Source organism: Alligator mississippiensis, chromosome 2 (assembly GCF_030867095.1).
Source record: "Alligator mississippiensis isolate rAllMis1 chromosome 2, rAllMis1, whole genome shotgun sequence".
NCBI lineage: Eukaryota > Metazoa > Chordata > Crocodylia > Alligatoridae > Alligator > Alligator mississippiensis.
Genome location: NC_081825.1, coordinates 218,207,553 through 218,234,370, shown reverse-complemented (window position 1 = coordinate 218,234,370; position 26,818 = coordinate 218,207,553). Strand labels below are relative to the sequence as shown.

Genomic DNA, 26,818 nt, shown 5'->3' with positions numbered 1-26,818 from the left:
GTTGGCACATATTGCTATAATTCACCAGAAGATTTTTAACCTATTGTAGAAGAATCACTAACATAAAGAATTGAAGTCATCCCAAACATAACAGAGAAGTAATAACAATACTGAGCAACAATAATGAACAATAGTTCATTATTCTTACAGGTACCTGTGTGAGAAGTGTCATTTTTATGATCCCTTTCCCTTGGAGGAATAATTCCAGGTAGAACACCATCCTTGGGGGTAGTTGTGGAATACTCATTTTCAGTTCCCCGTTCAGGGGGAATACCATGCCAAAGCGACCCTTGGGTTGAGGCTTCAGGTTTGGAGGTCACATCTGTTACAATGATGATGAAGCAATTTGGAGCTTAATAACTGTAAAGCTGCTAGCCACCTCATTCTCATCATTTGTTTTTTTCTATCTATACCTGTCCTTTTCCAGTTAATGTTTTGCAGAGGTCTTTAATCATGAAAGCATGTTCCACTTCAGCTTGGGCTTTCTCAGCTGTTTAGTCAACTCTACCTGAAAACTGGGGATTAACACATTTTCTAGGAGTATCTAGGTAGAAGTGGGAAGGGGGAAAGCCGCAATACGCACTTTCTGTTAGATCTCAGTTTTCTGTTCAATCCCTAAACCTCAGACAAGGGCATGTCTACACATGTGCTTTAATTCATATTAAAGTGTCAAGTAAAAACTGTGTAGTTACGCTAATGCACAGTAAAATACTCTACTGGACATTAAGCGTCACTTAAAAATCGTGTGCATTTGTTACTGAACATTGAGGCAACCAAATGAGCATTTGTTTTCTATGTCACAATGGAGGGCATTTGTACACGTTTGCATCGCAGTGCTGGATACTTTTAAAAGTGCCTGGCACCCCAATGCATACAATTGTATAAGTGGCAAAATGTGCATCAGCACTGAGAAAATGGCAGCAGCTGCTTTTGAACTAAAATGCATTGGAGGTGTTTTAGTTCAAAGGTGCACCACCGCCATTTTCTGCACACTGATGTGTATTTCGCCACTTACAAAACAGCAGCGCGCATCAACTCACGTGTGGAGAAGACTTGATTAATCGAGTCTGCTCCAACCTGCTGGAGCTCTGGCACATCATGGGATGAAAAGGTATGTGTATAAATGCCCAGAGGTACTAAATTTAATGTGCATTTAGGTAATGCACATGTAGATGTACCCTGGGAGTAGCAGTCAAAATAGCTACCCAACAGCAGCAGTCTCTCATTGAATTTATATTTCCAGATTACAACTTAATTAAAGCAATGACAAAAGAAATTCTTAGGTTCCTGGTAATGTAGGAGAGAAGTCAGTTTTCTCATAAAATAAAATCACTGACCATATAATCCAGACAGTGCTCTTTACTATGTATTGTAGTCACACCAAAGGACTAAACATTTAGGAAAGGTTATGAATAATACATTACCAACAGATTCACCTCCCCAAATTTAAACTCTGTTAAAACTGAAAGAAAACTATAACTATATTAAATTAGGATAAGGGAAAGTTCAAGCTGCATAGCCTGAAATATACTTAGTAAACCTTTCTATTTTATATCACAGAAGGAACAACTAATTGATTCAACAGCAAAATGAGAATAGCCCATCACAGTGATACCAAGAAGGGTACACACTACTGTGAGACACAAGTATTAAGGATCTAGATTTATTTTTGAAACATGGGGGATTATCTTCTGGGGATGTCATTGAAAGCATAGGTTAAATTATTTATCTGATATTTCTGTTAGGCATTTTCATTTGTTAACTGCTAGTAAGGTAAAAACCAATTCTTCTGAAGCAAGAATGTGCATGTCTGATCTAAGCTGCAGGAAAGAAGCAAGACTATCTTCCAATACAAAGACCTAGTAGTTAAGAAACCAAACAAAAAGAGCTCACAGCACAGCCAACTCATTTCTTATTTCCTGTGGTATAAATGAAATGTTTTCACTATGTGCCTCTAATATTTATCAACAACAGAATAAAAATAATATAACTCAGATATAGAAGGACTAATGAAATCCAAAAATAGAAGCTAAAATACATGTAATTCATTTTTCTTAAAGGTACCTCTATGAGTAGTTTGATCTTCCCTTTTGCTTTCACTTGGTGGTGTAAGATCAAATAGCACATTCTTCTCAATAGTTTTTGTGGGATACTTTTCCTCAGTGCTCCCTCCTAGGTGATCCACAACAGATGGTGGAACTTGGGTTGAGTGTTCATGTAGGGAACCATCAATGGAAGTCACAGCTGCTACAATGGTTGAATTAAATGTGAAATTATGTTTGCAGAACCGCCACCTACACAGGTTTTATCTTCATTTTCTGTGCTGTTCAGAACAAGCTTTGCTCTTTAACATTTTTTATTTAAAATATAGGAGAAGACTAGGAAGAAGAGTTCTTTGCTTTGTTCCAATGCAGTTTTGACCTCAGCAAACAGGATGATTCCATTATGTAAATACAGCAACAACAGTAATATTTTTTTTCATTTAAGATTTCACTGCCTTGTATATGTTACAGTAACTCATCTCCAAACAGACAGACTCCAACTATGAACTGGAGAAAAGATCCTTCACTGGCATGAAAGACATAAATATACCACACACGAAAGATGTATGGTATGTTGGAAACATACTACTGCTGTGATTTAATAGGAAATCTATTGCCTAAATCATCTAAACAATGGTTTATTATAAGAGGATTGCTGCCATACCACAGAGACAAGTTGATGGAAAAGCTAATCAATAACCCATCAGCAGTCCACCAAAGGTGCAGACAGACATGCAAGACCCCTGTTCTAACTCATGGCACTTTAAGTGCCATGAGTTAAAGCACCCCCCCCACAACCCAATAGACATTTGCCTGTTGGGTTGAGGGGGTGGGGGAAAGATGGAGCCTGCCTCTGGAGCCTCTGCAGTGGAGGGGCCACCCCACTCCCCCAGCCCCACCGCCTACTCTCAGCTCCACTGCTGTCTGCAGGATGGGAGTGGGGAGAAGGGAAGAGGAGTGAGCTGCAGGCTGGAGTTTGTCCAGCCTAAACTGGAAGAGGAGGGCGGGGTGGGGGGACTATGAGGCAGAGGGGCTCCAGTTCACCAGCCCCTCCCTCCCTCCCCAGCTCAGGCTGGGCAAACCCCAGCTTGCAGCTCACTCCTCCTCCCTTCTCCCTCCCTTTCTGCAGACAGCCCCAGGAGTGAGGCTGTGTGACTGCACCAGATATTGACCCTCGGGAACAGAAGTAGAGTGCCTTCTCTTTTGTAGAGTGCCTTCTCTTTTGTAGAGTGCCTTCATCTGATCTCTCATTTAATGAGGATTAATATGTAATGTGATCAGACACTTCTAAAGCACTCAGCAGCCATGCACGTGATCATACAACAAAAGTAACTTCTGTCTACACCCCAAATGTATATTCCTAAACCACAGTTTTACCATAACAAAACCCAAGGGTGATATAATAAAGGCTAACATGAGCCCAGGTGAAAGAAGTTTGACTTTGGGACCACAAACAAATACCCTTATCATTTTTGGAGGATATGGAGGATTTTTTCTTAGTCACCTATTAGCAGTTATTGTGAAATTTAACTTTTGAATGCCACTGTATATTTTAGTGTTAACATGTATAAATTGCATTGAGAGGACCGCTCTTGACCTGTGAATAAAATAAGAGATTTCTATATTGCTGTTAATGCTATTTACAATAAACTAACAGTAAAGGAGAGAGGGGAAATGCTAAGAAATAAACCAAGCTGTCATGAAAGTATTCCTAAAAATTCCTCTCCATATAATGTAGGGAGACTGAATTAACTAATGCCTGGCATTTGGAATATGATATTTCCATTGCAACCTATTTTAGTCAAATGTATGAATAAGTTGAAAGGTTAAAGAATGGCATAACTCATTTGAGATGGAGAGCTAAATTAAGGAGTGTAGTATACTATTTGTATAGCTGGTACCTGAATGAGAAGTTTCATTTTCTTCATGTTTACTCATATTTGGAGGAATGAGTCCATGTAGCATGCTATCCCCAGTGGTATTTGCAGGATATGTATCTTTACTGTCCCATCCTGATTCAAAAGGGGACAGTGAGCTAGGGGTTGAGCCTTCAAGTTTGTCACCCTCACTTGAGTCTTCTGCTGTTAAAATAGTGGTTTTATGAATTGAGAACTTATTATTTACGCATCCATTATGTATATTATTCTCACCTTCATTTTCTTTCTACCAAAGACCTCTTTTTGTTGTATTTTGGCTGTGGTTCAGCAATCATTTTAACATATGCTTAATTACTTCAATGAACTTAAATTTAAAAATGCTCTTTAGCATTGTTTGAATTGGAGCTTTACAGCATAAGAAGAAAAACTCAGAGATGACGTTACATTCTGTATTGATCACTGTTGCTGTTTTCATCTTTCTAAATAAGGCTCTGTAGCTTTTCTGAAGCATTTTTTAAATAGAAAGCTAGTGACAATGGAGATAAAAGTAAGAGTGGAAATGAGTAGCAGTGGCAACTTGCCTATATAACTCAAATGTGAACCTGGCCACATGACATAAGTATTCTGCTCCTTCAGTGTGACAGTGATGAATACATTTGCTTATTAGAGATTTTGCTGCTTCATTCAAGTTGTAGTGCTTCTTGTCTGATAGGGAAATGTTGACAACTGCCTTGAGATAGTTTATTTCTTTTGCATTCTCTTAAATGTATGATTATTTGAATGTATTCCCTGAAACATTTAAACTCATACTCTTCAATTATGAAAATGCATATGTAACACTTCTGAATGACAAATTAGGCCAAACAGATAAAAATATTTCAATAATTGCTGACTCTAAGTGATGTGGTATAAGCCATTCAGGCTAAAGACTGAAAGAGCTACAGAAAACTGTGCTAACTTCACCCAAGAACGATATTTTATGAGCTATAACACAGGTAGAAGTAAATCGTCCTAGTAGTTTTTCTGAGCTTAAAAAGCAATGAATCTATGCATAAAACAGTTCTAACAATGCAAAGATAATACAGTACCTAGATACAAATCTTTAATGAAAAGTGTATTGCACTGGAAGCTTTCCCCTTTGATGCCACTCACATGGTGTCAATTTCAGAAAAAAAAGCATTTTTACCATTCCAGAACAGGAAACTATGAGGATGTTAGTGAGCTTCTAATGCACATCCAAAGGGATGGTGCAGTGCATACAATAGCACTAACTGCCATACTGCATGAGTCACACTCCATCTTCCAGCTTCCCCCTCAACTCCCAATCAATGAGTAACTTCTATCTCTATAATCTAGTTCTCAGTGGTAACCAAATAAAAAGACAGGCTCAAGATCTGTATGTATGTATGGTGTATCCATATGCAGATGGCAGAATAAGAAGCAACAATCTCAGAAGTTTAGGTTAGATATTAGGAAGAATTTTCTCACTAGGAGGGTAGTAAAGCACTAGAGCAGGTTACCTAGAGAAGTGGTGGAAGCTCCATCCTTGGAGGTTTTTAAGACCTGGCTAGACAAAGCTTTGGCTGGGATGATCTAGTTGGGGATGGTCCTGCTTTGAGCTGGGGGTTGGACTAGATGATCTCCTTACATCCCCTCGGACCCTAACTTTTGATTATTTTATCTAAAATGTATGGCTTTGTTTTTAATGGGCGAATATACCTAAAAACTTTCAAAATCCACAGCTCGTATGCACTTGACATTTAACCATACTGTAACTCAAAACTTAAACATAAGGGGACAATATTTCTTTCATTTACTCAGGAGTAACTATGCCCTAGCCTAATAGATGGTTTGGTATTGTCCCAGAGTTTGTTGGACTCAAAATAGTTTTAATGCCACAGAAAATGAAACCACTCCCATGATCTGACTTAGTGACTCATACTAATACCTGTAGAAGAATGTTCACTTTCACTTGGAGGAGAAATTCGAGATAGCACATTATCCTTAGTGACATTTGAGAGAGAATGATCTACAACATTCCTTCCAGGATGAATGCCATGAAACAATGGATCTTCGGTTGAATCTTCAGGTTCTTTTTCTTTACTGGCAATCACTGTTATGATGATGTTTGAATCAAATGTGAACATAACTTGCAGAATCATCATTCATATTATTACCTTATACTCTTTCTCTCTATGTAATAACTCCTGTTCCTTTACTGTTGCATATAGTGTAGAAAATGAGAAAAGAAAAGTAGCCATACATCTTTTTCCTCAGCATCCCGATATTCTGTTTCTGATAAGTACTGCCCTAATCTTCAGAAAGCAAGTTTACTGGAGAGTGTCCACATGACAGAAGGCAATTGCAGAAAAGGTTATGGTATCCACAATAGAAGAAAAACTAGCAACAACAACTTGCATCTCTAATTCATCTTTGATAGATACCAATTAACCCACAGAGCCTGTAGCTTCTGGATTCATACATGTGGAAGTAATAATTAACTTTCTCTTTTGAGGGAGTATCTCTTTGCTTAATTGTAGACTTGGCTCCAGGGAAGTTGCCTTTGATTGTGGGAGTGCTACAGCATACTTTGGCTGGATAATTATAGTAGATGTGTAAACATATATGAAACTGAAAAGGCACATTTATGTTGATATTTTGGCATGTAAATTCCTGCTGATAAAATAAATGCATACCCTGATCATTGTTCAAGTTGCTATTGCTTAGACAAAAAGAGATGCAGTCAGAAATGTCTTGAAGTACCACCACCATACCAGATTTACCCATCAAAGTTAAAAGCCTTCCAAAGATGCACTGGAAAACATAATGCATATAGGGTTAAGACGACTGTCTAAATACAGTCTAAGAATATTCGCCTTGACTAAATGCATTCCATAGGTGACAGGTTTATGGTGAACTAAAAGTTCATAATTAGAAGCACAGAATAAAGACTGCCCTGCACAATAAGTGATAAACCACATCATAAAGATTGAGACAGCTAGAGAAAATTGCACTAAATATACTGAAAAAAGTTCAGATATTTTGTAAGGAATTATCATTCTTTCCTCAAAATCCACATTTCAAGCAATGAAATCTCATAAAAGGTATTTTTACATATACACAAACTTCACTAACTAATCCTTTAGCTCAACACACTAATATGGGCTTAATGGAAGAATTACTTGAAATTTAATCTCTTATTCAACACATAAGACTAGATCATAGTAATTTCTGGCCTTAAAAACCAATGTACCTATAAATAAAGCAGCTAACTAAAAAGTAATGCACTTCTAGCTGTCCCATCTCATGCTATTTGCATGACATGCTACCGCCAGAAGCAATATTTTTACCTTTTCTAAACAGGATGTTAAGAAGTTTCTCATGCACATCCAAAGGGATGGTGCAATGTGCCCAATCCCACTGTCTACCACACTGTGCTTGTCTCACTCTATCCTCTGGCTTCCAGTAGAATAAAGCATCTCTGCACACTCCCCATCAAAATATAGCTGTTATCTACATAGATAATAAAAATCTGGGTACTGTATAGCTTGTGTCTTTTTCCTTAATGGGATGAAGTGGAACAAGGTGCTTAAACACTCAAAATCCAAAGCTCCGTTTCAGCTTTATATTTAACCTAATTAACTCAACATTATTCAATTAACTGTATAGCAAAAACAATGGGACAATGCTCTCCATTCCCTAAAGGTAATGGTATCCCTGTCTAATAAATGTATTGACATTTAGTTTCAGACATTATTGAACTCAAAATGGATCTAATTCTGCAGAAAATATAAGTGCTTCCATGATCTCACTTAGTTACTCATACTAATACCTGTAGAAGAATGTTCACTTTTAGTTGGAGGAGTAATTCCAGGTAGCACAGTATCATTGGTGGAATTGAGAGAATGGTCTACAACATTCCTTCCAGGGTGAAGACCGAGGGATAGTGGGTCTTGGGTTGGCTTTTCTTCACTGGAGTCCTCAGCTGCTACAACAATGTTTGGATCAATTTTGAACTTCATATTTGCAAAAGAACCACCACCATTACCCTGAAATTCATTTCTTGTTTTTAAAATACACCCTATCGTATACTTAATGTAGCAAGTATAAAAGCAGGAGTAATGCCTTCTCTGTTGTTCTACAGAATATCTGATATCTCAATCATCCATTGACAATGTTCTAATATGGATCCATAAAAGAACATGTAGCCAGCACCCTTCTGGTTTGGGGCTATACCCATCTCTATAGAACAGTTGCTCATGTCTGCACCAAATGAAAAAGTAGTTTTGATAAGATAGTTGGGAAAAGATTGAAAAGCAACATCATGTTTTTTATTGGTAGTCAATGTTATAGAGAATAGAGGCATAATAGAAAATATTATATACTTTATTAAACATGCCATCATTGAGCTACAGAGAGAAGCAGCAAAAAATGCCCTTAAATACCACCACCATTTGCGTTTCAGTTATGAATCATCAACACCTTCTCCAGATGGCATGATTGCAATGGCTAGTTCAATGTGATTATAGAATAAAGGTAGAACCTATCCATTTTTTTGAGCAGCTTCCAGAAATGAGAAAGTAGTAATACTAGCATTTTGCCAAAGCCATGGCTATACAACAGGAAAGGGAAACCTCAAAGCAAAACCCAAGAGGTAACTACACAAATGAAGAGCTATCCCAGGAAGTAGTTATACTGCTCCAAGAAGAAATGTCTCTGAATTTGAAGCAGAGTAAAATTTCCTGAAGTAGGACAGATTTCTCTCAGTTTTTTGTGTTAAATTATGTTATCTCAATCCCTCCTCCTCCTGTCTCAGACTGCTGAGGTTTTCCTGGGATATCTATTTTATGTGTTTATGGCCTAAGATACATGCAATAGAAGTTAAAATGGCAGCAAAAAGAGGTAATCCAGAAAAATCACACCATGGACATTCAGACATGAAGAACCCACCACATAAAGTCTTAAGAAAGAAATACTGCACTCTTAAGTGGGGGTTTTTTGTTGGTTTAGATTTTTTTCATCCTCTAAACCAGGATCATGTCATCAGCAACCAAGACCGTCAGAGGCAGCATTCTCCAGACACACAACCTTCATTAACTAGAACCACTTATAATATTATAGTCAACAGTAAGGTACATCACAAAAATCCTTATTTAAAGCATTATTGAGGGTATATTGCTCATTGCCATCTGTCCTGATGCTGTGCTCTCAGCCTCAGAGTATCGGGTTTAATTTCAATTTCAACTACCTAAAGAAATGGTTTCTTAGGAAGATTAATACACTGGTATGTGCAAAGAGCTTCTTCCTCTCCACATGCTCACATATTAACAGAATAAGGGACTACGGAGGCACTCATCACTATACAGATAATCATCTGCCTGTTTCCCTCAAAGCCAGTATTTTGAAATTAAATTGTGTGAGAAATGGCTTTTGGTATGTCATTATTCCAACTTTAAAAAAAAATGTCCAAAACATTCATTAATATCTAGGTACAGAAAATACAGTGTTTTCCAGACTCTTAGATATCATGTAGTAACATTTCCTTCCTGTTTTCTTTCTACCTATCTTTGAGAACGACCAAACTTTCAAGTTTGACATGAGTTTGACATTAAAAAAGACATATCCCAGAGAAAGCCATTTCTTGACAGTACACTAGCAGGGACAAACAATTGTCCAGAACGAAACAAGATTAGAGGAAGGAATATCTGTAAAGAAATCTCAGGACTAATTCTCACTCAAATATTAAGGGAGCTTAAAAAGGATCTTTTAGGCCCTTGACATATATTCACTTTTAGGTGTGATAGAATCTAATCCTCAATCTCAACAATCACACGTCCTGTGCATGACAGGACACATAATTTTGGCAATTGGATTAGATCCCAGTTGTGCCTTATTTCCTGGTACAGAGGGAGCCTAGGCTGCCACTACTCCAGCAAAATGAAACTAATCCGCTGATTGTCCCTGGCCCCAGATGACAGTCAGGTAGGTGTATGGGGAGTCAGAGATCAGGCTGCCACAGACCAGTGCCACGCTTCCTGTGCACTAGGTGACATGTGGTTTCAAAGCTCCCTGTACATGACAAGCCTGGCACCAGCAACCCAGTGCAAGGTCCCCTGTGCACCAGACCCTGTTCATCTGGGTGGCACACCGGCCTTTGACAGGTCCAAGGATCATGTTCAATTGAAGGCATGATACAAAAAAGCCACAAAGCTATTCCAAATCATATGCTTTGTGGTTCATTCACTGCATTATAAGTCCTTAAACTGAGCTGTATGTGTGGCTAGTTGCTACTGAAAGCACAATTAACTTGTTAATCACCTCTGAAACATAACATGTCAAGAGCCCTGGTGTAATGGTAATGATTGGAAAGTAGCAGAATCTTTGAAGCTACTACTAGGCCAAGTTCTTTATTCTATTTATAATCAGAATACTCTATCTGACCCCTGTCTCTGGTCAGGAGGGGCTGTTTTTTCTCCAAGCCCAGTAAAACCAGACCCAGAGAGCTGGGTTGAACTACAGCCCCCACACTGCTTTGAGGGCTTACAGGAGGGGAAGTGGGAAAGAAGAGCTCAAGGTGGGTGTCATTTGGTCTGGAGCTGTGTGGAAGGAGCCCAGCTCTCTGTATGCTCCATGTACCACTGAAAGAGGCCACAGGGAGACTGTGGAGGAACCTGGTTTGAGTGTAACTGAGAGAAGGATCGACTTCCTCACTGAGGAGTCCCCATCAGAGAAAATATCTGCTTTGACAGAACAGGGCTTGAGCAAGTTGCATTTAAAAGGCTACAGAAGTTCATGCCGTCAGTGTGACTGTAGTGCAGTAAATGTCTTTGTGCCATCTAGGACCACTGGGGCTGTGCACAAGGTGAACAGGCTCATCCCAAGGGGTCCTAGTGAGACAGTTGGAGTTGGCTTTTGAAGTTTTACAGTGGAAAGGGGTAATTTTGTTATCAAGTTTCCATGCTGGGTTACAGCTTGCTGTTTAGATGCCAATGTGTGTATAGAAATCAAGCTTGTTTGTCTCTTCATGTTAAACTGAGGTACTCTTGTAAAAAACTGAGTCCCCACAACCGTACACCCCCCTTTTGAGAGGGGTTATATTTATAACATCAATCATAATCTACTAGTATCTAAAATCAGCCATGTTCCTAAGAAATCACTTTTTAAATGGCCATCAGGAGTCAGATTCTTAGCTGGTGTAAACTGGCATAGTTCCATAAAAAAGATCTTGGGCTACAAAGAAATAAAACTATTATAATTCATTTTCTATTCTTATAGGCAAATATATGTTGTCTCCAATTTATTACTTATTGTCATACCTGAAGAAGAATGGCCACTTTCCACTTCATGGAAAAGTGTAGGCTTCACCGTGTCCACAGTGCTATTTCTGGTATTGCTTTCCTGCTTGTCCCATCCAAGATGAACATTATGCAACAAAGGATCTTGGGTTGAATCTATTTGCTTTGCATCACCATGGGAGTCCACATCTGTTTTGAATATGTTTGAATTGATTGTGAACTTTTTATTTGCACAATTGCCACCTCCACTATTCTCAGCTTTTGTCCCATATGGGCCTAAAAGAAGCCCTAATTTTACATGCGTTCTATGCAATAGATAGCAAGAAAGAAGGCCCATGATTTAATCATGTTCCTACCCACTAAGATCTTGTTGATTGTTTAGGGACTATAACTTTGCTAAGAAATATATGCATGGGTAATTACTAACGTACATTTTTTACTTTTTGTTTCCTGAGCTAACTACCTCATTTTTCTCACTTTTTGTTTGTAATGATGACTTTACAGCAGACATTTTATAGTGGATAAGAAAGAGGCTTATTTTAACTTGGTAAGTGATATTTTACATGTAGAAATCCACATTTAACACCATTGTTCATGATATGGGTCAGAAGCAGCAGCCTCATAGTTGAACAAGTTACAGAGATATATTTAAATTGATATATAGATACCAACTCGGGGGGCTCTAGTCCACAAAGTATAAAGGTATCATACCAAGCTGAAGTATGAAAATATTGGTAATGCTGGCAGCATTAGGATTGGCTTCACCATAACATCAGAGTTACAGAATTTATACATTCAAGAACTATATCTCAAAGCTGAATTTTATATTATTTAAACTCTTTACCATTGCTGGAAAAGGTAGGCTTGTTCTCCTTGTCCTCTATATAGACCGGTCTCCAATGAGATTGTGTAGTGTTTTTCAGAAATATAGCATTTTGAGAATCCATAGCTGTTAGGACAATGGAGGATTCAATGGCAACATGGATTTGCTGAGCCACCACCCATATTTTATTAGTCTTTTTTATACATCAGCAATATATTGCTAATGTATATGAGATGAATATAGATGGATGCCTAGTGTTTACCATGGCATCACTGGTTTTCTCATCCATCACATATCACACATCTCACAGTTCTCAGAAGCTGTATAGTTTCCCAAGGATATTAAGGGAAACTAGAGCGACAGAATAATAATGGAAATAGTGACAACACCATTATAATAGTTGCAACAGCTTGTTACTCTTAACTCAAGCTTGAAGGATTATGGTGCACCAAAAGAACACGATGGATCTGAATGTGGATAAAGCATTCTTGCCACGTGCCTATGGAAGCCAAGTTTAGTGTTAAAAGTCTTTGTATTGAGCTAAAGCACAATACAGTAAGCAAAGGTCTTCAGTTAATCACCATTACACCCATTTTACCCTTCAGGGTTAAAATCTATCACCACACATATGGAAAAATTAGGAGGAATCCAACCACTGCAGAAGGACGCAAACCACTCATTTTAATAAACTACAAATCATTAATGCAAGGGCAAACAAAGTCCATAAGGACTATGGACAAACCCTCACATGTAGTGTAACCCAATATTTCTCTCAGCTGTAGCCATGCAACCACCAAAGAAGTCACAGAAGCCAACATGCGCGCTGAATACAATATGTACTAAACCAGCAACACAAGGAGAAATGAAACCAAAGAAAATCCCCATCAGAAACACCCCAAACTTTTGGCAAACAATAAAACAAACATCTCAAAGCAAACATTTTGTCATAATACATTCTCCTAAGAATGGCTAATGAAGCTCACTGCTAGAAGGACACTACCTCCCCCCCTCCAAATAACCCACCAGGGGAGCCTTTCTTCATGTACCCAAACTAAGTACAGAAGGAAGCGTTAATAGCTGTGTAAATAAATATGTTTCATCTTCTAACTTAGGCCATGCTGTGAAATGCCAAGGGTGTTTTATAGGAGACTTTTTTAATAGATGATCACTACTGCTGTAAATTTTGTGTGGTAGAAAATTCAATGCACCGGTTCACAAGAGGCTTGTTCCATTATGAACATGGTAGATAATAAACATGTTTTCCTATTCTAATGCCCTTCATTTTCCATTGTTAGTCACTGATGGACCATAACTACCAACTACTTCTCTAGCTGACATATTTCTATGCTGTCAGTGCCATGTGACATAGCTGCTTAAATGTGCCAATGGCAGGAGATATCCATTTTATTGATGTATATTGATGGACTTTAAACATATTAAGGAAATAACATTATTAGAATTCATTACTCTTACTTGTAATTGAAGGACTCTTTTCCTTGTACTCGTCGTCCCATCCAGAAACATAATCAGAACTAAATGGATCTTCAGTTTCTTCTTCTGGGTAACTGTCGTCTAAATCCTTATCTGCTATGATTACGTTAAACCTATTATAAACTTTTCATTTGCTGACCCATCACTCCAAAACATGTCATCTTTACTCCTTCCCATCTTTATAGTATGCTCTGCTTTTTTAGTGGTTTATTAAGCACAGGAAAAGGACTGGAGAGAGAGGTAACTTCTTTACAAAACAAAATCTATTACTTATGCTTATTGTAAAAATGAATTATATTTGCACAATTTCTAATGCCCCAAATAAAGTACCAATAGCTTATTAAATAATTATCAAATAATAACTAATCGTTATTAAATAATAAGTGTAAGAATAATTTCATAGCCATGTTGGTCCAGAAATTATGTGAGGCGCAAGGATTTCTTAGGATGATATCTTTTATAAAGATCTATTATAGCAGATGAGAAGTTCATAAAAGATATCACCCTAAGAAAGCCTCGCCTCTCACATAAATAATTGGAAACATGCTCCCTTCACCAAAGAATCCACACTCCATTTTTGACATAACATAGTAGCAAGTCATCTCATTCTCAGACAAATGCCACCAGCTTTCAGGTTGCCATCCATTAACCTCATCATTTTATTTAGCTAGATTTTTGTTGCAGTATGTAATTTTTACCCATTAGTCCTACCATGGACCAAGGAACTAGGATGGAAAGAATGTGCCCCAAACAAAGGAGTCAAAATGATGAAGAGGATTTACTTGCCTTCTTAAATCAAAGTTAACTGAAGACACAAAACTGGCAGAGCACATAGGTTCTGGGGACATAAGTGAGTATGACCAGGTCTCAGAGAGATATCCATGTCAAGGAGAGGGGAACAGTAGTGGGCATACTACTTCTGTTTAAGTATTGCTTGGCTCTGCTCATTGCAGCAGAGAGGTACCACACTTCTCCAATGTTGGTTGTGTCTTCAAGACATAATGCTGCTCTCTGAGAGCAGAACTTAAAGGGAAAAGATATTCTTTTCGATGCAGCATTAAGAAAGGTGTAGAACTTCCATTAAATATTGATGTGCCATTATTGGAATTACAGTTGGTTCTTGATTTATCAGAACATTTTATACATAGTATAGCAGTTAAAATGACTTATACGCTTTACCCCCTGATGCCTGAGTTGGTTCCTGTTCACGGGGATGTTGATGGGACCACGACCAATGGATTGGACTCCACTGAGATGGTACAGAAGCTTCCTGAGGTGCAAGACGATACAGATCCACAGCTGTGAGGGGAACGGTTCAATCAGTTGTAACTTTTTTTCTGATTGAGGCACCACCAAAATTTATCTTTTGCACTTCTCCCTTCCATACAGCTTTTGTTCTTCTCCCTTCCATACCTAAAATATATCTTTTACAAATGTATAGGGAGGAAACTTGAAGAGAATAGAATGGGAATTCTAGTTTGTTTAAAGTATAACTGGTTTTGTAATCTGTTCCTTCCACACCATCCTCGTATTTACTGAAGGGTATGGTCTTAATACAGAATAACACAGAATTCATGGCCAAAAAAACAGCTGCGGTTGCATCTCTAACCTAGGTATGATTGAAGCCAGTTTTCTTACAAAATGTTCTCATAGGAATCCACATAGCTTTATGTGACTGAAATTTAATTTTAACACTATATCCTTCTATATTTGAGAATTTTGTAGTTGTCAAGGGGAGAACAGTTCATGAATGCAGAAAGGGAAAATATAATATTATCCCATTACAGTTTTTAATGATCTGTTATGTAGTTTTCTGTAAGTGGTATAGTTTAGATTGGTAGCCAAAAGAACATACATTTGCCCTTTGAGGGTAGGGGGGCAAATCTTAGACTAGGTTCTGCCATTTTTAAACCAGTCTATGTGCCTAATTTCTGTTCAGTTATAAGTGTATACTGGTTTTCAATCACTTATACCAGTAAAAGTGTAATGTCTATACCTGGCCATAGTGAAATACATTGAGGTATGAAACAACTAAAGATACAGTTGTTGAGGCACAAAGATATAAGACCGAAAGTCTTATAGTTGGATATTAAATAATCCAACTAGTAGTTGGATATTAAATAATCCAACTAGTACCAGTGCCACCACCAAATGTGTCTGCCCAGCAAAGCCAAAATCCACCGGCACCTTCACCTGGAAGTGAGATAGTGATGGTAAGAAATAAATATGAGTGCACAGTAAAGATATGACTCTTTGGCCTCAGTGCATTAGAAAATAACTAGTGAAAAGAATGAGAAAGATAGCTATAAAAAAAAGCTACTGAAGCAACAGTGGCGGACCAATAATAGCAGTTATTTGACTGTTCCTTTAATTCATTTTTAATTAGAGCCACAACTGTATTGCTCACAGGCACAGGATCAAGGTAAGTTACTGTGGCATTTAACTTATTATTTTGGAACTGTAATTTTATGGATCACAGAAACAAGCAGTAGAACATATAATACATTCTGCAATGTAAATGTATTCAAAATAGAATCATAGTTTTCTTCTCACGCAATGGAATGAAGGCTCTCTCAATATGAGAGAGAGCTCATCATTTTTTGGAAAAGGTGGGCTACAAACACAAGCTAAGAGGTGCACAAAAGGTGCACAAAAGCTCTACCACCATATTCTCATTACCAATAAGGCTACAAATCTGCACACACTTGCACCAAAAGGGGTCTGATTCCACTGCCACTGGAGTTACCATGAGTTCTATCATTGAATTAACAGGAAGAAGAACTGGGAAATAAGCATGATGATATTGAGAGGGATAGGAATGCAAGATAAAGCCATAGTCACTAGCATTAATACATGTTGCAGATCATTAATGCAAGGAGAAAAAAAATCCCTGACCAGAAAATATATACCTTATGCTGAAAGTATTTGTTGACACAAAGCCATTGGCTCAAAGACAAACAAAGTTATAGAAAAGCCCCATCACTACCACCAATGGAAAAAAATCCCAAGAGGAAAAATTTAAGGTCAAATCCTTGCATTCTTTATGCAAACAAACACCCACTGACTTCCTTATGGATTTAAATGCTGGATTTGACTGTTAATTGTTTTTGAAAATGTTCTCTCTCCAGTTCATATTGTCAAAGTTCAGAATGCAAAGAATGATACATACAGTACATCCTTACACAAGTACAATCAAACTCAGTACTTAAAATAATTGTTTTGAAAAAATTTCACTGCACCTTATTTTGAACATTGCAGCATTATTTTATGTAGTCTAGCCCACCTATGATAGTAAGCACTGGAAACAACAGATACCAATGTTTTGTGAACCTGATCTATTTCCCAGGTTTCTGGAACCACAAAATAAAACCAGTCTGTTAGCCACACACCCAAAGCTCACACAGTATCACCCCTCTCACAGTTAGAAATAAGGTAATTCTGTGTCATAGCATTTCTCAGCAAGAAATAGTTTCTGAAGCAGACAATCATGATTGCAGTAGAAGGCCTTTTTTCCTTCCTAACCAGCTGGTAATAAATCTAACCTGCCTTAATTTAGTAAGTGGTAAGATTCATGATGTAAAGTCTTAGGAAGATAATATATCTACACTGCCATATTCTGTAGAGATGCTTGAGTCAGTTTGAGTACTAAGGAACAAGTACAAGATTTTTAGAGGAAAGAACTACCTGACATGTTTTTAAAATGATGCAATATTTTATCATTGCACTGATGCATTATAGTGCAGGATCAACAAGTTCAGAAGAGTTATGGAACCCTAAATACAGTACTTCTTAAAACCTGAGACCCAAGTGCAGATGAAGAATATTGATTCCTTGCTCTCCCTCCTGAGCTATGATAGAGGTAAGTGTAATATTAATGTCATTACTGAAATTAGTGCCCGACAAATAGACCTGGAATGATACAGCATCACTAAAATGTTGCTCAGCAATATGTAATAATATTTGGAAAGACAACCAGCACCCCAAATCTGTTGTTTACCCAGATGCATCTATCGGTTTTAATTTACAGAAGACAAATGAGCACCCCAATGATAACATTCGTATTTACAGATGAGTAAAAAACAGTGCCAATGGCATTTTGCCATTTTAAAATGCATTGTAAATGATCCACTTGCAGCTAGAGGATAATTTGTTACCTGGATCTATTTGTGTAGCTTTTAGCTAACAAATATGACAGGTAGATGCAGTATTGACGGCCATTCTTTTTTTCTCTTTCTCCTGCCACTATAGTATTCAAATATTTAATTAAAATATATACAAATCTGTGTTTGGTGCTCACTCTGTGCTTACTGTTAATGCAGGGATGGGCAATTATTTCAGGAGGAGGGCCGCTTACTGAGTTTTGGCAAGCCATCGAGGGCCGCATGACAGACAGCCAGGGGCAGATAAATATTAATTTTCTAAATTTTTTAGGAGCCTCGCAGGCCAGATAGAATGGCCTGGTGGGCTGCATCTGGCCCACGGGCCGCATTTTGCCCACCCCTGTGCTAATGGGACTAAAGCTGATTCTGTTTTGTTTGCTCTACATGGTGTGATTTTTTAACAATCTTTACAACTGCCTTGGGAGATGAATCATGATTAAGGAACAACAATGAGCCTGAAGAACCTGAATGGTGCGTGTACAGTGCATCTACATGAGACATTTACTGAGGAATTGCCTAATTAGCTCTGCATTAAATGTCTCAGAAGCTACACGTGCAGCCCTATAAGGCCACAGTAAACTAATAAATGCTGTTGTAGGATAATATTTGTCAACACAAGTACTATCCTGTGGTGACATTATTTACTCCACCACAGAACGTGGGTAGACACTGATGGGGCTGGCTGGAGCACTAGGGTGCTTCAGTGTGGGGGTTGCTTGCTGGCTAGCCCTGCACTCAAGCACCCTCATGCTCCAGCCAGCCCTTCTGCAGAATGTAAGCTGGGTCGAAGCAGCCCTGGGCTGGCAGGCAGACCCTGGAGCCCACTGCCAGCCAGGGCTACTCCAACAGCTCAATGTGCTGCAGTCCTGGGCGCACATGTAAACACAGCACCCAGGAGCAATAAACTCTGGCACAGAGTGCGCCAGAGTTTATTTAGTTGAATTAACAGCATGTGCAGGCATGTCCATGGGGAAGCAACCACAAGCTTTTTAGCCTGTAACTTTCTGCCACAGAATTACCTGAGAGAAGACAATTCAGGGAGATACCCAGCAACAATCAACAATTTTGAAAGGGACCCTACATTGTTTTTTTCTAGTTTTTAATGCAGGAAAATGAAACCCTTGCCATTGTGATACAGGCCAGGCCCTGCTCTGAGTTAGAGGCAATGCTGGTTAGTGACAGTTTTAGCAAGGAACATGAAGAAGCTATGTCCCTGAAATAAACCTTCTGAGAGAGTGCAGGTCACACCATCTCTAGATGATGAGCATTCCTGCTAGCATCACAACACTAGCACTGATATAGAAATATCAACATATTTTTACCAACTTCTAATGTTCTTTATTGGCATTTCAGGCCACTCTAAATTTTTACCCCCCGAAATCAAGGTACATCAGTGAAGGAAGCCTGTGAACACAAAATAAGAACACAGACCATTAAAATCAATGCATTTTTATAAAATGGAAAATGAATGGTTCCTGAGCCCCTTTCCAGAGATCAAATGCCAGTTTTGAAAGTCATAGAAGTCCCTGCACAAGAAGGATGAAGTCATAAAATTAAATATCAGATCAAGATGAAATATAAAAATCCCATCCAAATCAACATGATGACAATTGAACAATTACTCCAAACACCCAGCAATCTAAAGCTTGTAAAATTTCCTCCACTACATTCACCTATTCTTCCTCCAGCCACAGGCCCATCTGTCCCACCACCACAAACCTCCATCACCTTAAAGTTAAGAAATTCATTGTGTATAAAGACCAAGTTCAAAACAGTTAAAGCTGATGTTATTTCATTTTGCCCTCACGCTAGTGGTAAGATTCTACCATGTATTGCATGCATGTGCTGGGTACTGGGGGAAGAGATTTGAAGAAATTTGTTTCTATACATCATAGTACAGCTAGTCAATGCAGGGCAGAAAATGGTGTTTGTATTCTGTTGAGTACTAGGGAAAAGCTAATGTTCCTTCAAACACTCAAAGGTCCCATGAGCACTGAACCTGTATCTTCATGCTGCTATTAATTACAAGTACTGTAACCTTCATTCAAACACACTCTCAATGTATGTCCACAGTGAGATAGATCAGGATTTTGATTTGTGTTGCCAGCCTCACATCCATGAACAACCAAAAATCATGCTTGTTCTTGATATTAAGTATCAAAAGAATGTACACTCTGCATATGGAGAAAAAATTCAATATCTCTTTCTCATATAAGCCAGTGAAAATTTAGACAGGTACTTCAAGTGAATGAAATTGTAGTGCCTGATAATTGAGAAAAGAGCATGAGAAAATAACAAAAAATATATGGATCAAGGAGAATAATTTACTAATTTGAAGCATACACATTGAGATAGTCATGTAACATTTTTGTCGTCTTGTCACTTTTCATCAGCCATCCTATATGAATTTCATTTCTGATACAACCACCCCAGAGAATTATGTCCTAGAATGATGTTCCAACTCCATCACAGATACCTGGTCACTTACCAGTCACTTACCCAGATACTCTCCTTGAATACAATACAGTTTACATTAAGTTATTATAATTCATTAGCCTTACTAGAACTTGTGGGATGCTGCTTGTAGGGATCGCTACTGTCTTTTCCAGGAAAGTCCTTAGGCCCCATTGGAATAGAAGAGGCTGTAGTACCCATTGATGTGTTTTCATCACCTGTTGATGATGGGTGAATGAATCATTTGTAATCTTTTCATGTCATTTATACAGTTCTCATTATTACTTTTGTAACTATAGCAAGCCTGTTCCTTTCATTTATTTGTTCAGTGGAGGAATAAAAGAAAAGGGAAATTTGTTTATTTTTGTGGTTCAGTATGAAAGAGCACTGCTTTTCTAATCCTGACACCTCAATTGCTAATATGAATTGCTCAAGAAAGGAGGACTATGCAGCATCCTAGTGATCCTACATGGCAGCAATTTGGTCATGTAATTTACATTGCATTGATGATGATGCACCCATGGCTATGGAACTTGTGGCTTGAGATCATTTTTATGGTTGTGTTTACTATATTTTCTAAGCTTTGCTCCAGGCAAGAGACTGTGGTTGTAAGCAGAACAGATGAGAACTCTCACAGGAACCAATGGGAAAGCAATGCACGAAATTTTCCAGGGGTACTGCTCTGAAATTAATTCCATGCCCATAGCAAGAATGTTGGCATTAGCCTGCCTTGGTATTTTGGGGCCACTGTAAACTATATGATGAAGCAGGAACAAAGTGTCATAAGAATACTTCTAGCAAATATTCTAACATTTCTGTTTAAAAGCCAATGAATTAAACATTTTCCTCAATATGGAGAATAATGAGCTCTAGAGATGAAATTAGTGCTTTGCAGATTTTGCTGCCTCAGAACCCCTTCTGCCTCAGTGAAATTGTTCACTCAGTTATTTTAAGAAACCATGTCGACTACAATGGTTATAATCCATCATTCTTACCAGGGCCTGTTGAAGTATATTCCTTTTTGCCTGCTCCAGAAAAATCCAATGAAGGATCATCATGAGTAGTTGTATCCTGTGATGAACCACTACCCACAGTATTATCATAAACAGGTGGTGTTGGGTCAGGGTTTTTCACACCATCAGTGTAACGTGAGCCATCTGCATTATCAATGACTGTTGGAAAGAGAAAACGATCAGCTTTTGTATCTGGGACCCATGCACTGGAGTTGTAGAGCAAAGTTGAATGGCAATAGTGGTGGTCATGCTTAACATCAGTCAGGCCATTTGCTATCTGCCTGTTTATCTATCATAAAGCTATCTCTTAGTTGATGTGACCTGAGTATTTGTCAGCTTATATAAGGTTCAATCTGGTACATGGATTAAAATTTGGATTGACTTTGAAGATGAAATGCTGGCCCCACTAAAGTCAGTGAGAGTTTTACAAGTGATTTTGATGGAATCAATGCCATATGAGAGTCTGGCTTCATCCCTGATTGATCTCTAAACCCACTGGTTTAGGTAAAGTATAGAAGGAACAGCCCCTAGTGAGATAGAAAAGGCTTAAATAAAGTTTTCTTTGATCAAAGCAGCATCAGAAAGATTTAATTAAAAATTAGGTACTTCATTAGTGGAAAATGTACTTCATTAGTGCCTCTCAAAGTTAATGCTATTATACAAAGCCTAATTTTGGCAGCAAAAAGAGGATTGTTTACATTACTTGTAGAATAGCACAATCTCTGGACCTGCTTGGAACATTGAACATTTCCATCACATATGTGAAGAGCTACCTAGTACAGGTGAAAGTGGGATAAATGTCTGGAAGCAATACTGTACCTATTTGGTTCTGATCAGCAAGTGAAGAGTTATCAAAACTTAAATCTAGCTTTTGAATTGGTTCACAGGCTTTGTCTCTTGTTTCTGAAAGAGAAGGGGAAAAAACAGGAAAGTTCAGTCAACAGCAGTAAGAAAAAATCAGTTTATTTTGAAAGTTTGATTAGACCCACAGATTTATGCACAATGTGCTAAGAAAAGTTTCTTAATGACAGTTTATGTAAATGTTAATAATTTAGTGATGTTTTTAGTGCAAAAGATGCTCATTTTTTCAAATTCACAAATTAACTCAGTACTCTCCTAGATCCCCTTTTAGCCAACTCTACTACCCAGAACTATATAGGAGTTGCACAGCTCTCCACCTATGATTCTTAGGTAGATAAGGGCTGTTAGAAGATATTATGCTAATATCTAGCTCCTAATGAAATAAGTTAATTCTTATCTGGCAGAACAGTCCCTTAGGATACACTGCATGCAGCCAGCTCCAGTGTGCAGGCAGGTGAGTTAGAGCCACATGTTGCTTTTACCTATCCCAATTCAGAATCATGCCCCTTGACCTCTGTGGTATATCATCAGGAAAATCCACACAGGAAGTGATTTGTTTCTGTTCTACAACTGATAAACACCTGGGTTTTTCCATGCCTAAAACTTCAAGTACACCAGGAAGGCAAGCCAAGACTCTTCCTTGAGCTTGCTGATTTCATTTTTACCTGCTCCAGAAATATACGAGTGCATGAATGTAAAGAGTGGAAGCCATTGTGGCAGGAGGCTTGGTGCTCCTGCCACTTTCAGAACAGACAAGCTATGGCTGCAGCAGCCTCCAGGCATGGCCTGGGCTGACTGCAGCCATTTGACCTAGGAGAAGGGCTGGGCTTACAGAGGATATAAGCCCAGGCACACAGATGAGCCAGTAATAAGAGCTGGAGGCTGGTGAGGGAACATCACCCAGCAGGAGGACTACAGCTCTGAGTGCCAGTAGAGAGAATACAGCCAGCAATCTGGAGGTTTGGGTAGGAACTAAGGGGAGGAGGAGGTTCCTAGAGACCCAGGGAGGTGTTTGGAGCCAGGCTTTAGAATTGACAGACCTGCAGGAGCCCAGACCTTGGAATACATTAGTCTGGAGGATGCCAGGCATTGGAAGCAACAGGCCTGGAGCAGACCAGAGAGGGTTCAGGGTAGAGGTGGGGCCTTGGAAGTGACAGGCTGGGAGCCAGGAGCCAGGAGCCCATAGTCCAGAGAGGGGCCGAGGTTTGGGGAACCAGAAACAGTCCAGTAGCCCATGGAGGGGCTAAGTGGAAAAAAACAACAAGTGATAACACCTGTGAGGCATGGGGCATGGTGTAGGGACAGATTGGAGCCATGCAATGAGCCCTTAAGGCAGTGATCATGGGCACCTGACAGTCAATAAGGAGGACAGAATGGGAAGCCCTGTGGCAGCCTCCTTTTTATAATAACAGGTGTCGTCAAGGCATGGCAGAAGAAATGAAAGGGTGATTGCCCAGTGAGAGCAAGGGCTGCAGGGACTGCAGGGGCTTTACAGCTGCCCCTGGAGACAGTGCTCATTATAGCCATGCCATTCAAAAGTTCACATCCTTGCATGTATGTAGATGAAACAGGGGCCCTAAATTGAAGCGGTGGGTTTTAAAAAACACCACTTCAATATAGGGCTGATTAAACCCCTGGGCTGTGCACACACCCTGCTGACTTACCTGCCTCTCTGGAGGGGAGGGGAAGGCGAGCTGCCAGTGGGCAGAGTGGTCCTTGGGTTGTGGGGGGAGGAGGCTGATGCTTCCCTCCATGGTAGCGGCAGCACCCCCCCAGGCAGCACCCGCCTGCAGGCACCCAGCTTGGGCATTCTCAGGGGGCACTGTGGAGGGAAGCACCGGACCCCTGCACAGCTCAGGCAGGAAAGCAGGCAGGTAGGCTCTGGGGAGGGTTGGGAGGAAGATCAGGCTTGCTCTTTTCTTGGGCAGAGCCTGCGTTCCCGGGCTGCTGCCAGGCTGCCTGCAGGGCTTCCTGCAGAGCCATGGAGCTGCACAGAGCCTGGTGTTTTGCTCCGTGGCTGTAGGGGCAGCAAACTAAAGTCCCTCGAAGGAGTTTTAGTTTGCTGCGCCCCAAGTCATTTATGCCGCTGAATTCCCTTCTGTGGCTGGAATAAATGCGCAGTACGCCACCGAGGCATACAAATACTGACTCCATTAAAGTGGTGCAAAAGCATTTAGCCCGCTTTAAAGTTTCATGCACATATGCCTCTTTTTTCTCCTACACATGGCCATTTATATCCACAGTACTGCATTTCACTTGCACTGAAATGCAGGCTCTGAGGCCTACAACCACACATTAAGCATGACAGCAAAAAATTGTTTAGTTCAAAATATGACTAGAAAAATTCAGTGCTGGTATCAGCAGTCACCATTCTACTGACTGACAAAATGTACTGGATCCTCCAATTTAACAAGGAAACAACAAAACAGATGTAATTCAACACAAAATCTAGTTTTCAGTAACCTGAGTGAAATATTGCATTATTCCCGATAGATTTGTTCTCAAATATACACTAAAATAAATACCTACCTGATGCATTGTAACAGTAAGTATCATAGGGCTGTGTTGTATTTGATGAAAGTACATAAATCCCTGTATAGTTTGCTGCACAAAGATGATAGGGGTTGATCCGTGGAAGTACAATTTTGTCTTCTATGAAACCGTACCTGTGGAGAACAGAGTGAAAAATAGCATATAATACAACATATGGAAGATACGTTGCTTAAGGATCTCAGATAGGTCACCTGCAACTGAGCTACAGCATTGCATACAGAATAAGAATTGCATTGCACCATTAAATAATAATAATCTTAATTCTTGTCATGGAACTGGCTCCTTTTTCACAGCATCATTAACTACCAGCAACCATCTATGCCCAATGCCATTCTGCATGTACACTTCAACACTAGTACCCAAAATGAGTGGGCCCCTCAGGCTGCAGTTAAAACAAAGGAGAAAAAAGTAGCACACTCTTTGTTCAAAGAGATGTTTAGGTGCAGCACAAAGGAATAGATCGCTGATTTTCTTACAGTGAGTGACATTTTATTACTTCCAGTGTAACAGACGGCTCACTGCCATTTTGCACTGAAACTGCATACCACAAAACTAACAAAACAGTGAAGATCAAACAGAATTAAAGATGTGAAGCAACAGTGAAAAATATGCTAGTCTTTCCAAAGTACAAAGCATGGTTAAATGATAAAATGTAACACCTATAGGATATTAGCTAGAAATACTATCTCCTTCATAGAAACAATGCTACAATGCTACCAATTGTCCTTTTCAATCGATTTTAGGGTTAATTCAACTGTGCAACAAGTCATTCCTATTTGCAATTCAATATAAAAAAAACCGAAATTCTATGAATTTATTAGTTTCCCTAAAATCTATTTAGTTGGTAAGGTGAAAAAATGTTAGCAAGCCCAATGCTTTTTTGGTTGTTTTTTTGGTGTTGTATGTGTGTGTGTGTGCGTGCATGCGTGTGCATGTATGTGTGTTCAAGAGCTGCTACTTCTCAGAGGTAATGGGGGCACAATCCAGCACAATCCCAGCCATGGTTCTCTGAGCTTTTTTTCAGTTGGCATCTGTCATTCACATCTAACTAGATGAAAGTGCATGGTTGATATTTATAATCCTAAATCTCTACTGTTCATAAAACATACTTTTATTAGATACTTTAACCTAACACCTGGGGTATGGATGGACATAACTATATTGCTATCAAAAGTTACTGATACCGACTGGTATGTCTGCATGAGTTTGTAGCAATAAAAGTGTACCAAAACCACTCTAACTTTAACTCTGCTACATCTGCTGTCAAAATTGGGGTGACTCAGTTCACTTATATTGTTGCAGGGTCATGCAGATGAAACAGTTTCAGTATAGTATCATCCTGATCAGCAACTCCCCCACCCTTCTTAAAATGCCTACAGATATATGGTTGTCTATGCTATTAGTGTGTAGAAGCATTAGTTTTAGATCAATGTAACCAGAGTTAAGTTGATCTAAATGCCTAGGCATGCAGGTGTTCACAGGGCTTATATCACCCAAAATGTGGTGTGCTCAGTTATTAGGAATTAGGATACAGAGTTAACCTGAGCTACAAAGGATTAACCACCCAGCCTTGTGCATGTCTGCACACATTCACAGCTCAGTACTGGGGCTGGGAGAGCCCAGCCACTTGTCCCAGCCCCAGGACTGTTCTGTTCATACCCTGCCTCCCAGACCTTGACTCGGCTGTTTTCAGCTCCCTGACTTCCTTCCCCCTGAACCAGGCAACGCCCTTCTGTGGACCCAGCAAGCCCCCCCTCCCCCCTCCCCCCCGACTCGCCAGCTTCCCCTGGGTCTGCCAACTCCTCCTGTGCATGCACCAGCTTCTCCCAATCCTGCCAGTCCCTCCCCCAACCCTGAGTTACGTACCTTAGGCTGTCACCATGTAAAAGCAAGGTCACAGCCCTCTACTGTAAAAACCAGTTCTGCCTATTCCTTTTACACTTTCTTTCCCATCTTCTCATCTTACCTATCTAGAGTACACACAGCTCAGACTCAAATATCAGACAGAAGTCACCTCTCAGAGCATTCAGTGCTTTTCCCTGTATGTAGAAGATTGTCTCTCTAGTCCTTCATTTGGCAGGGTTTTAAATGATGCTCCCACTTCACTTGCAACGCTTACTATCAAGAATTTTTGCCTGATATTTTCTGATAATATGGTTATCCTTTCTCTCCACAGGACTATCTGACAAAATCGTGTGGGTATTTCTTTGATTTACACCTGTAAACAGGCACAAGACACAGCACTGGCA

The 26,818-nt window shown here is 39.4% G+C and overlaps 1 protein-coding gene across 15 annotated transcripts in view; it reads right to left on the bottom strand.

Moving 5' to 3' along the window:
* Positions 1 to 26,818, bottom strand: part of CD44 (CD44 molecule (Indian blood group)) — a 100,440-nt gene that overhangs the window by 26,753 nt on the left and 46,869 nt on the right. For 6 of the 15 annotated variants that reach the window (XM_014602261.3, XM_014602264.3, XM_019476707.2 and 3 more), the window contains exons 3-15: positions 24,546 to 24,682; positions 21,975 to 22,058; positions 21,138 to 21,314; positions 20,250 to 20,360; positions 14,708 to 14,827; positions 13,511 to 13,624; positions 12,059 to 12,163; positions 11,236 to 11,403; positions 7,752 to 7,907; positions 5,868 to 6,032; positions 3,944 to 4,123; positions 2,065 to 2,247; positions 155 to 322 (exon numbers count right to left, since the gene is read on the bottom strand). In XM_014602261.3, the coding sequence (XP_014457747.1) occupies positions 155 to 322; positions 2,065 to 2,247; positions 3,944 to 4,123; positions 5,868 to 6,032; positions 7,752 to 7,907; positions 11,236 to 11,403; positions 12,059 to 12,163; positions 13,511 to 13,624; positions 14,708 to 14,827; positions 20,250 to 20,360; positions 21,138 to 21,314; positions 21,975 to 22,058; positions 24,546 to 24,682 (1,868 nt within the window). The remainder of the gene's footprint in view (positions 1 to 154; positions 323 to 2,064; positions 2,248 to 3,943; positions 4,124 to 5,867; positions 6,033 to 7,751; positions 7,908 to 11,235; positions 11,404 to 12,058; positions 12,164 to 13,510; positions 13,625 to 14,707; positions 14,828 to 20,249; positions 20,361 to 21,137; positions 21,315 to 21,974; positions 22,059 to 24,545; positions 24,683 to 26,818) is intronic. The other 9 variants (XM_019476706.2, XM_019476705.2, XM_014602262.3 and 6 more) reach the window with 9 other exon arrangements.